Genomic DNA, 11311 nt, shown 5'->3' on the forward strand with positions numbered 1-11311 from the left:
AGATCAGTTATTAAAAAAAAAGCAGACAATCCAGAAATCTAACTTGAAGTGGTCCTAGACAACTGACACAAAAGGAGAGTATTTGTAGAGTAACTTCTCCTAAGAAGTTCCTAAGACAACATCCATTTCCTCATTCCAGCCCTGTTTTGGTATTTTTCACTTTTAATCAATGTTAAGCCTGTAACTGTTTCCTGTCACTCAGTATTCTCTCCCTTTGCTACAGTTAAAATGCATATAAGCAGCTTCTTCAAATTAAGGCACAAGGACACTGTCAAGCTCAGTTTCCAACATCATGTGACAAAAGTATATTGACAAGTTTAAAACCGTGATCTACAGCAGAAATAACAAGGGGAAACCCACTTGTGTATTAATTTATTCTTGTCAAATTTATTAAACTTTTGGAAGCCAACAAAGCTACTTTTCTGTTTTCATGTTATTCTTTCCGAATGTTTAGATGAACCAGATAATCTTAAATAGGTTAGTCTGGAAAGCGGCTGTGATACTGAGTTATATCTATTCTAGGCATATGAGTTATTTTTATGCACTATCTTCTCAATCTTATAAAAGAAGTCTTTTATTAACAATACAATTTCTAACACTGCTCAAAAGACACACTAATGTTTTGAGAGACATTTGTTTAATTTAGTCCCATCTTAGTGTTCCTTTAAAAAGTTTGACTGATGCCTCTGGAAATTCGGCCAAGAGTGTTGTATCAAAAACTTGCTTGAATTTATCTAAAAATTCATAATCGGTGCTGAATCTGAACTTGTTTGCCCAAAGCAACACCGTCCCTGGCTGACAAAGGTACACCATGGTGGTGAGCAGCTTGTCCAGGAAGTAATGGTGGTAGACCACGTCAGAGGCCAGAATGTAATCGTAATAAAAACTTGACTTGGGGAAGTTTTGTTCCAAGCCCTCTCCCCACACCAGTTCTTTCACTTCAGGCAGATGTGCTGTACATTTTAGTGTGTTCTTTAAAAGATTGTATTGAAGGTTTCCTAGGACATCAGGCAAATCCGTTGCTGTGACTTGAGCTCCTAAGAGAGAAAGAGAAAAATTGTAATTACCTAGAAACATTTGGGCAGCCACAGTGGACATACACTCTCAGGGAGAAACACAGAAATAGAACTGGGCTTCTCAGCCTTGGCTATTGACAAATGGGCTGGACATCTTTGACATAATTCTGGCTGGATAATTCTTTCTCGTGGGGAGCCCTGCCCTGTGCACTGCAAGATGTGTGGCAGCCAACACTGTAAGTTAAACAGCGGTGCAATGTTGGGAGATTTCTGGATAATTAGCTAAACATACTAAGATTCCTAGCATTATTATATTAATAATTCATAATGTTCTTCCTTCTAAAATTGTATTTGTTTGAAGATTTTGTTTTTCTCTTATATGAAGCGTTCAGCACCCAGTTCTTTCCACAAAGGATAATCCATTTTGCATGACTTTCCCCGCTGCCTAACATCGTTAAATTAATTCTTAGGCCTTTTAAAGCTAGTGACTAGGGTTCACAAAGTAGATCAGCGTATTTCCAGATTGGTTTTAAGAGAAGAACTGTAAGAGTGTAGGCAGAAGTATGCCAGCTTTATACCCACTTCTTGCCCAGTAGCCCAGGAACTCACAACCTGCATTTGGGGTATAAATCTGTCTTCATCTTATATTAACACACTTATTTTCTTTAAAATCTTAATTGCAGCCCAAAGCAGGACATAATAGAACATAGTGTCTACAACAGGGATTCAGGGGTCACAGCTCCAGAACTTCAGCTTCATCACACGGGGATCAGTGGACTGAGCAAGTTCCTTAACCTCTCTAAGATGCGATTATCTCATTTCTGGGATAACAGCTTAGGGGGACATTTGGGGGAGATTCAGTGAATGAAATCCTGGCCAGGCACCTAAACCAGAGCCAGTCATACAGTAAGCACTCACTGTCATTGTTGTCACAGTAAAGGTCTTTTGAAACAAGGTCAGGAAGAAACAAACACACAAACCTAAAATACTGGCCACAATGGAAACAAGGCCTGGTCCAGCACCAATTTCAAGTATTTTAGCATCTTGGAGATTCAGTTCCTCTGTGTGTTCCTCCAAATACTGACACAGAGCCGTTGCCTAAAAAACATTTGCAGTTGTCACCTGGGCATTGGAACATTGGAAACCAGGAGATCCCCTTCCCCACCCCGAGTTAAATTCTAAAAGACATCTTATTGATAGTGTCAGTTTATTGAGGGGTTCGTAAGAATCAAAATATACATTCAATGCCATATTCTGACCTCTGGAATATGAATGTTACAATATGCATCAAAGGAACTGGAGAAACAGATTTGTTAAATTGCCTATATCAGAAGACTCTGGGTCAATCTCCAGAAATAGGAAGATCAGCTGAGCTCTTACAAATCTGTGAAAGGAAGCCTAAAGAACAGCAACTTCTTCCTCTGGTTTATTCATGTCAGGCCTCCACCTGCTTTAAGAATGTTGCTGCATAGATTTCTTCAACACCTGCCTCCTGACTCCTTTATCAAAACCCAGGCTGGTTAGGGCTTTGACTTAGCGCTCAGAACAGTGCTTCTCAAACTTCGGTGCACGCACAGATCCTCCGGGGCCTGGTTAAAGAGGCACATCCTCGTGCAGTAGGGCTGGGGGCTCAAGACTGCATTTCCAACAAGCCACCAGGTAATGTCAATGCTGCTGGCCTGTGGACCACTCTTTGAGTATTAGCAGAGAGATGTTAAAAAACATATTATATGTGAATAAGTTAAGGTAGCTTTTTATACAGAAAATCAAATGTCCCTTTCCTTCTTTATTCGTTCTCTTCTGCCTCCACCTTCTTAACCTTTTTAGAAGAGATAAAGGATATGCAATTTGCACTGATTCATGAGGTGTTCACTTTTATGCCAACAGGGTGGCAGTTAGCGATGTCATGGATCCGAGGGCCTGGGGGAAGTCGTGCACGAGGAAATTACTTGAGTTGGGAATGTGAACACTGAGATGGAAAAACAAATCGAACTCTCTAGATTGTGTACACTTTTAGCCTGCATCTTCCTACAGATGCTCAGGACTCGTTATGACCCCACTTTCTATTTTGAGCCTGGCTGCAGAGGGGGGCAGCCAGGATTATTTGAGACATGCTGCTCTCATGATGGCCGGTGGCAGGATCCGGAGCAAACTAACCCCATAGGTCACTCCCTCTCATCCTCCTCTGTTCATACTGAGCAGTCACACTCCAAGACCAGCATGACATGGTCATCTCTCCTCTCAAGGGACTCAGTGTGGGTGGGGCAAGGGGCCTGTAAACTGATTCTAAACTGCACGACAGTGGGGGACAGGGAGGTAAGAGGCCTGCAGGAGGCGCCACCGGGTACTCAGGGGAAGCCCAGTGACAGGTGGCGTGCATGTTGAAGGACGAGTGAGCACACACAAGGAGGGGGCGACACACCAGGCAAGGGGCAGCAGGTGAGACAGCAGTAAAGTGCTGCCCGCTGCAAGGGGCGGGACGGGAGGTTGTGAGGAAAGGAGTCTATTGGTTCTTGAGGAGCAAGGATAATTATTTCCTCTGTGGGGGTTTCAGTATTAGGAAGAGTGTCACCTGGGCCCATCGAGAGGACATATGCTTTGAGGGCTTTTCTGAAGAGACCCCCAGGCTTCCTCCCTCACTGCTGGCAGAGACCAGCCCACCCAATGCTCTCTGCAAAGTCCCCGCCCGCTCCTCAGGCCTCGCAGCAAACTCCTCAAAGTGACTCTCTCACAGCATGAAGTCACACAGGAAAAGTGTGTCCTCCCACTTTACATAACCCCTTTTTTTGCAGCTTTCAGGAAACTGAGGTCCCAAGAGAGGCCAGGGTTTGGTGCATGAAAGCCTGAGGCCTTATTAAAAATGAAACAGGCCGGTGGACCACTGCTCTTTCTCCGTGCCTGATCTCTGATACCCCTGCTATAGTGGTCCATTTGCCAGACATACTATAATAGGAAGCTGTGGAGTCGTTTGGTGGTTTTCAAACTTGTTGTTAAGCTAAAGAAAAGCCTTTGTTTGAAGGAAATCAAACTTATATGCATAATGCGCAGAAATCAAGCTTCCTTAGTTAGGGGGAGAAGAGGGTAGAGCACTAAGAGCCTGGAGCCCTTTGTCCCTCCCTCCCCTCTCCCCCCTCCTTCTTCTCCCCTCTCACTTGCCCCCAGTACCCCAGATGGCTGCGAGGAAGCACCACGGAACCTGTAATCATGATGTCTCAGTGTGCGGTCCCTTGACGGCAGGTCTGCATTGCCTGGGAGCATGCAAGAAATGCAGACGCACAGGCCCCCAGCCCTGCTGAATCTGAACCTGCATTTTAACATGAACCCAAAATGATTCACATCCATGCTAACAATTCATATGAATTCAATTCATTCATATGACTTCAATTCAATTTCATAATGTTTCATATGAACTTTCATCTTGCTTCCTGATATATTCAAGTTTATTTTAATGTAAAAAATAATGTTTCAAGAAACATAGCATAGAGGAAAGGAATGCTTCTGAGAGACATGCTGCGTTTTTGTGGAGCCTGAGCACACCACCCAATCCTCTAGGGGCTGAGAATTGCCCGTCAGTTGGAGAAGCACAGAATGCAAAAGCACTTGGCAAATCATCCAGGGCAACACAGATGAACGAAATTGTTATTATGGTCCCCAGAAATCCTGACATCCCAAATGTAACGGTTTTCTCACCCCTGGCCACACCACCGCTCCGTAACTCTCTATCGATTCTTGAATGACAATCTTCTTGCCTGCAAACAGATAGTGCTCCTGAGTGTAGCTGGCATAATCAGTAGGAACAAATTTCTGGAGACTCTGAAGAGATGGTTCTATCTTGTTAGACTCTGTGGGGCAGAGAAAGTAGGTTCCATGATTTGTTGATCCAGTGTGAGTGTACACGAGGTACAAATGGCAGGAGGGGAACAGGTTGAGCAATCTTCCCACAAAAAGGGGATAATGCCAGCAAATGGGCACAAAACTGAATGATATGGGGTGACAGGGACGTGGATTCAGATGTGACATTTTTACAATATGATGAAATACCAAAGGCTGCCCTGGGTCCTTTCCTGTGTTTAGGAGAGGATGGGCGAGGAGTGGCTCCATCCTACCCTCTGTTTTGACGACAGGGGGAAGATAGCTTATTAGCCGAATGGCACGAATGAGCTGTCTGGAGAAGGAAGACCTAGGCAAACATGAACCTGCCTATTTTTAGGTCTTGAAGTGAAGTAACATTCCCACATGTTGGCTGGAGCATGCTCCTTAAACCCTTCCTACAACTGCTCCTCAAAAGGTACAGGTCACCCAAAGAAGAGCCAGCTCCACAGTCCTGGGGGAGGTTGTCAGATGAGCTCTGGGTATTAAGTTACTATTGCTTTAAATACTCCTTTACACTCATGACCCACTCTTGCAGCTCTCAAATATCATATAAAATGAGAGGAAAAGAGTGCCTGATCAGGGCTGACATCACAGAAGCACAAGTTCTTGAAGGCTTTGCAGAGTGTTTCAGAGTGAAAAGAACAGGGAGTAAAAATGTCAGGAATGAAGGTGCTGAGCAGGCACACTTAGGGGCCGTCAGCAGGAGAGGAGAAGCTGTTGGTACCAGTGGGGAGAAGGAATTAGCAGCGAGGAGCTTGTGGGGGAAACCTGCTTGAAACCTGCTGTTGTTGCCTGAGATACGCCCAGGACATTTTTAACCATGGGTGGAATGTGGGCTTTGGAAAATAGCAGAAAGGAGCAGTCAGTTAACGTTTGAGGTGCTCTCACCAGAAACACGTATACACTTAAGTTGGGAGAGGAGGAGGCAGGGGTGGAGGGCAGGAATACAGGGTGAAGGGTAGCGGGCCTTTGAAGAAACCTAATCAAGAGTGCAATGCACCCCTCCGAGGCAGGTCCGACAGGCCGGTTCAGTAGCACTGATTTCCACGTGCACCAGAGCAGTTCTGTGCTGTGCCCTGCAAACCTTTTAGAAGAAGTTCACAGTGAAAAAGCACAGAAGTTTGGAGTAAGCATTTAGAAATGCTTACAACAGGGGCCGGCCCAGTGGCCGAGTGATTAAGTTCACGCGCTCTGCTGCAGGCAGCCCAGTGTTTCGTCAGTTCGAATCCTGGGCGCAGACATGGCACTGCTCATTAAGCCATGCTGAGGTGGCATCCCACATGCCACAACTAGAAGGACCCACAACGAAGAATATACAACTATGTACCGGGGGACTTTGGGGAGAAAAAGGAAAAAAAAAATAAAATCTTTTAAAAAAAAAAAAGAAATGTTTATAATAATTTGGCCATGTCTTTTGAATCTAATTACAAAGAAACGTGTCTTGTGTTTTGTATGTATTTTCATTTTGTTTTTCTAGAAATTCATTTTACAAAAAAGTGTCAAAACAGTCTTTGACCACAGCGTGAGCAAAGGGACTGGTTTGTAAACTCGCATGACGGATGTCCACAGCTCTTCAGAGCACTGCTCTGGGCCCCAGGTTCCGATTTAGTGTATTCCACCCCGGAAGGAGAATTCCCTGCCCTAACCAGAAGGGTGAGCTCCAGAGATCTGGGTCTTCACTGAACTTGCAAGAATCTGCCACTAAATAGTGGCCCATTCAGCCCTAGACACTGTCCTTTCCTGTCACGTGTCCTGGTGGGGGCTGTGGGGGGGCTGCAGGGGAGGGAAGAAGACCTGTGGCCCTGGCCTACTCTTATTATGGGAAACCACTGACATCTAACAATGCGAACCCAATATTTATGAATGACCCAGCTTCCCCCACAGGACTGAGTACCAGTGGTTGACTCTGAATTCTGTTTCGGAGACAATAAGAAGGCAAAGGAACGGACCTCCACATGCCCGTAAATGTTTAAGAACCAGTTTGGGGTGAGGAGAAGCTGCACTGATTCGTAGGGTTTGACGATTACCCTGGTGTAAATACTCCCACTGTGGCGATTTCAAACCACCCACGGGACGTCACTGGGGAAAGATGCGCAGCAGCACACCATCACGTGGTGTTTCTGCCACACGGATACAATGGACGTCAATAGCCTCAATAGCATAGATTATAGTAAAATGATTCACGATGAGTCGTATTTATTACTTGCATTTTGTCCTATACTTTTGCCTTTTATATAATCTATTTAAATCTAAGTATATATAACTTAAATGTCAGTAAGGGCCATTTTTAACAACCAGCTCACAAAATTCCTGAAATTGAGGAGCTGGTACAGACTGGTCGGTACCAGGAGTCGGTACAGGGCTTCTCTCCTTTCCTCTGAGGCTTTCCTCACTGCAGTAGGTGACTCAGAGCAGCCAGACCATCAGGGACTCGTGCCAACTCCTGCAGCCTTTCCTCCCCCCACCCTCACGATGACCCAGACTGTTCCTCCTTCCCTCCTCCCACGTATCACCAACTGGGGACTTATTTTTCTCTTGGGACTGTAGGAAATGTCAATGGACTGATTTTGAATGGCTCATTTCACAGGGAAATAAACCAACAAATAATAAGCTGACGGTTATACTTCCCCAATCAACAATGTAAAGAAACATGGGCATATATTCTCCTATAAGACCCTTTACATTCTACTAAGATACAGAAATTTATGTTTATTGTGCATTAAATATTTTCATTTATTGTATATATGCTAGCCTGATAGTTTTAGAGAGATCAGATTTTAGAGGTAGGTAGAGTTGCGTTTTTGCGTAAAAAGTTTAGTAAAAATAAGTAACATCTTAGTAGTGTTGGAACCAAATTTTACCATGTTAAATGATTGTAGGAGTTTCAAATGCTCTATCTTGGACTTTATGACAGCATTTGTTATGTCTATTATCTATTTACTACTGAGTCCCTGTCCAGAAAGGCAGCCTTAAGGGTTACACTGTCTTAATGAGAAGCTACACTTCGATTTACAAGGATCCACTGTATGGCGTTGGGCTAGGAATAAATTTTAGAAAAAAGCAGAAATGAATCTAGATTTTGTTTCTTTTTAAAAGTTTTTGTTACACAAAATATAAAAATCTGAGATTTACACACAAGATAAAACAAATTTGTGGACTTTGATAAGTAAATAATAAAAAATAGGATTACTTCTAATGCTATGCTTATGCTTGTATAAAGGCATTTTTCTACCACGCTTCATTATTGGAAAAATCTAGAGTTAAAAGGAAATGGAAATTCTTGTCACTGAAGCCCACCGGAAAATGCCGTCACCAGGAAAAGAGGTGCTGAGGTGAGGAAGAAGGAGATTACCTCCTGGGGGTCCGCCGGTGCCATCTTCGTGGAGCGCCCCCTCCTCCTTCGCCTCTAACCAGCCATCTGGGGTGCTCGGTCCTTCGTTCAGGTGCCCGGGCTGCTGCTCGGAGCTCAGACACACATCCATAATTGGAGCCGGCTGGAGAGGAGAGAACTGCACAAGACCGAGGTGCTCAGCCCAGGCTGTCTGAATCTCCCGGAAGGCTCTAAAAGGTGCAGCTTATCGCTTTAGCATCTGCTGAGCCGAAAAGAACACCTGCTTTTCAGCTTAGTTCCCTGGGCGAGCAAAGCGGCCACCCGAGGAGCTGCCATCCTGGTTTTGCAGAGCAAAGTGGAGGGAGACCATCAGACATGACCAAACCTGTGCTGTGCATGAAGAAATGCAAAAACAGAGCAATGGTAGCCGGAGGACAGGCACTACGTGGCTGAGCTCTAAAATGTATTGCCAATAGCATCTGGAACTAAATCTTAAAATCTGGTCCAGCAGTAAGTACCATTGCGAGTACCTTGTGGATTGAGGGGTTAAAGACATCATGGATGAGAAGCTGGGATTTGGACCAACATAGGGCTGCTCCCCTTTCATCTGAGGCTTTATCGCAAGACAGTAGAAAGCGCTGGGGGCTGAGAGCCAGGAGCCTGATTTGGCTCCCTACGCTAACACTTGGCAACTCGCTTAATCCCCTCCGAGCCATTTCCTCATCAGCAAAAAGGGGATAATAATATCCGCTAACCCCCAGGGCAAGAAACAGAAGAGCGAAAGTGATTCGTCCAGCACAGGAAAACTCTACCTGTTTCACAAAAGGCGACCTGGCTGTTGGGATCATTGATCTGCATCAAAATAGTAACACCTGCTCTGACCACAGGACCCATCGGGTTTTTGCCAAGGACCGTTCTAGCGCCTTAAGGGTATTGATTCATCTAGTCCTTACAACAAACCCCGTGAAGTGGACACTATTATTGTGCCACTCTCAGATGAGAGAAATTCAGGCACAGAGAGGTTAAAAAGCAGCCCTAGAGCTGGCCAGTGGGAGAGATGGGGTCAGACCCAGGAGCTCCAGCTGCACAATCTACCTTCTTAACCACGAGGCTGGACACAGCTTGAGATGCCTTCCGTCAGCCTTGGGTTTCCTGCCCTAGTTTGCCCTGAAAATACTCATAATCCTTAGCTGTCAATGACGTTTTCTAGTCTTTTTTACAAAATGTAATTGATTTTCCTTATTTCCGTGTACCCTCCTGAGTTTATTCTCCACATGCAGCGTCGCCTCATCTTATTGTTTCAGCCCACTGAGGATAGTAGCTAAACACATCAGCCACGCCACTACTAGCCAGCTGACCTAAAAACCAACACGAAATCCAGCCACTGGGCGTTGACTCACTCCACCGAGCAAACGGACAAGACTCAAGGAAGAGTGCCAGCCCCACAGCCAACACAATCCCATTCCGCACCTGGAGAGGTTGTGTGTCCCTCACATTAATGTGCCACAGGACTTCAAACAAATGCCTTTGCTGTGAAAGTAAGTTAGCATTTTCACTGGCTCTGGAATCAAGTAGTCAAATATTTACTCCAATTCTCCAACTCATCAACCAGCCAAGCATGCTCTACCTGTCTGTGCTTTGCAGGAGAAGTTTTTCTCTTGTAGATAATTACTTGCACCTTCCTACAACTCCAGGAAGTTAATTGTTCCCGCTAATACACAACAGACTGGTTGTTTATGAAGACGCAGAGCATCTTCAGTGCAGAAGGCTCAGAGCTGTGATGTGGGCCGGCACTTGAATCTTGAATCTTGGCTCTGCCATGTACAATCTTTGTTGCGAAGGTAGATAATGGTGAGACCTGCCTCACATGGTGGGTGTAGGAATTGAGAAGTAATCTACACAAAGCCTCTCACACATGCAGTCTCAACCACCATCATCTCAAGAAGCTAGAGATATTCTGCACTACAGCACTCTGCAGGACTTCCATCCAGCACCACTCTGCACATTAAATTTAAGACGTTTCTTCATTTTGCCCGCAAGGAAAGAATCATTTTCAGTCAAACATCAGGTGGCACTTTCCCTCCTGAAATGAATTGCCTCCCTCCCCCACCATTATAGTTGACATGAGAAAGTAACATTTTCCCAAAGACAGCTGTGCATTGAAAAGCAACCTAGAAAATAACTACAGTAATCTACCTAGTGTTCATCATTAGTTGCACACATCATGTGTTATATAGCTTATGTCAGTATTTACTAAAGAATTGGGGAGTTTTTAAAATGACTCCTTGTTAGTAACCTCAAAATAATATTGAACTGTTAGTTTAAATATATCTTTACCTTATGTAGCGGAAGAGATTGAGATTTCTGTGCACACTTTAATCCCCAATGTTTTATATAGATCTGCACCTGAAAGGATTAGCATTTTATGAACAAAAGCCAGCCAGTGGGAGTCCAAGTTATTTAGGGTAGCATTATCCACCAGTATTCAGACACATTACTTTGCTGGTATTTCCTCTCTCTTTCTCTCTTTCTCTCTTTCTCAATTCTCAATTTTCTCTCTCTCTCTCTTACATACACAAACACAATCCTTGCAACGTGAAATGGAATCACCCTCAAAAGATTCAGAAAATTACTCCAGCAGAACAGAGGCTGTCCTCTATGGTATCCAGTTGCTGTGATGTAGTTTAAAATGTAGATTTATATTTCACTTTCAAAAGAAGTAGGAGTTGGATAGTTGGCGTTTTGTATGGACCTGCAGACTTTGTGCTCATTAGCCAAACTCCTGTGGCTGAAGAAAGGGGCGTGGCAGCTGTGGGCTCTGCCCTAAAGTCTGCTTCTAGCAGCAGAAATCACGGAAGACTGCCAAGAGGAGGACAAGAGAACGGCTACCCACCAGAAGGGGCGTGAGTCAGAGGCTTCAAGTCGGATAAGGGGTGTTTAGTTGGGGCAGCCGTGATTAGGAAATCAGAAAAACTCTTCTAAGAAAAAAGCAAGTCATTGTCATTTATGTAATTGAAAAAAGACAGAGTTAAAAAGGGAGGAGGGAAATCATGTGCTTATTTGGGGAGCCTAGAAACCCTTCAAATAGAAC

General features: G+C 44.4%; 1 protein-coding gene across 2 annotated transcripts; it reads right to left on the reverse strand.

Annotated features, from left to right (window-relative positions):
* Positions 1 to 355: 355 nt before the first annotated feature.
* Positions 356 to 10591, reverse strand: METTL21C (methyltransferase 21C, AARS1 lysine). Of its 2 annotated transcripts, none has more exons than XM_070579243.1 (5): positions 10558 to 10591; positions 8242 to 8398; positions 4707 to 4858; positions 1997 to 2114; positions 356 to 1037 (listed from the first exon to the last, which is right to left on the reverse strand). In XM_070579243.1, exons 2-5 carry the CDS (start codon positions 8369 to 8371, stop codon positions 643 to 645), a joined length of 795 nt encoding a protein of 264 aa, XP_070435344.1. In that variant the 5' UTR covers positions 8372 to 8398; positions 10558 to 10591; the 3' UTR covers positions 356 to 642. The 2 variants fall into 2 exon arrangements, with proteins under 2 accessions (XP_070435344.1, XP_008532122.2); XM_008533900.2 differs by lacking the exon at positions 10558 to 10591 and adding an exon at positions 8751 to 8865.
* Between the last annotated feature and the right edge of the window lie 720 nt (positions 10592 to 11311).

Source organism: Equus przewalskii, chromosome 16, assembly GCF_037783145.1.
Source record: "Equus przewalskii isolate Varuska chromosome 16, EquPr2, whole genome shotgun sequence".
In the NCBI taxonomy this organism is placed as follows: Eukaryota; Metazoa; Chordata; class Mammalia; order Perissodactyla; family Equidae; genus Equus; species Equus przewalskii.

Coding starts and splice junctions, on each gene's coding strand:
- METTL21C (XM_070579243.1), bottom strand. CDS start 8,371: ATGGATGTGTGTCTGAGCTCCGAGCAGCAGCCCGGGCACCTGAACGAA. Junction 4,859..8,241: donor CACCGGCGGACCCCCAGGAG/GTAATCTCCTTC, acceptor TCTGCCCCACAG/AGTCTAACAAGATAGAACCA. Junction 1,038..1,996: donor CATTGTGGCCAGTATTTTAG/GTTTGTGTGTTT, acceptor TTTCTCTCTTAG/GAGCTCAAGTCACAGCAACG.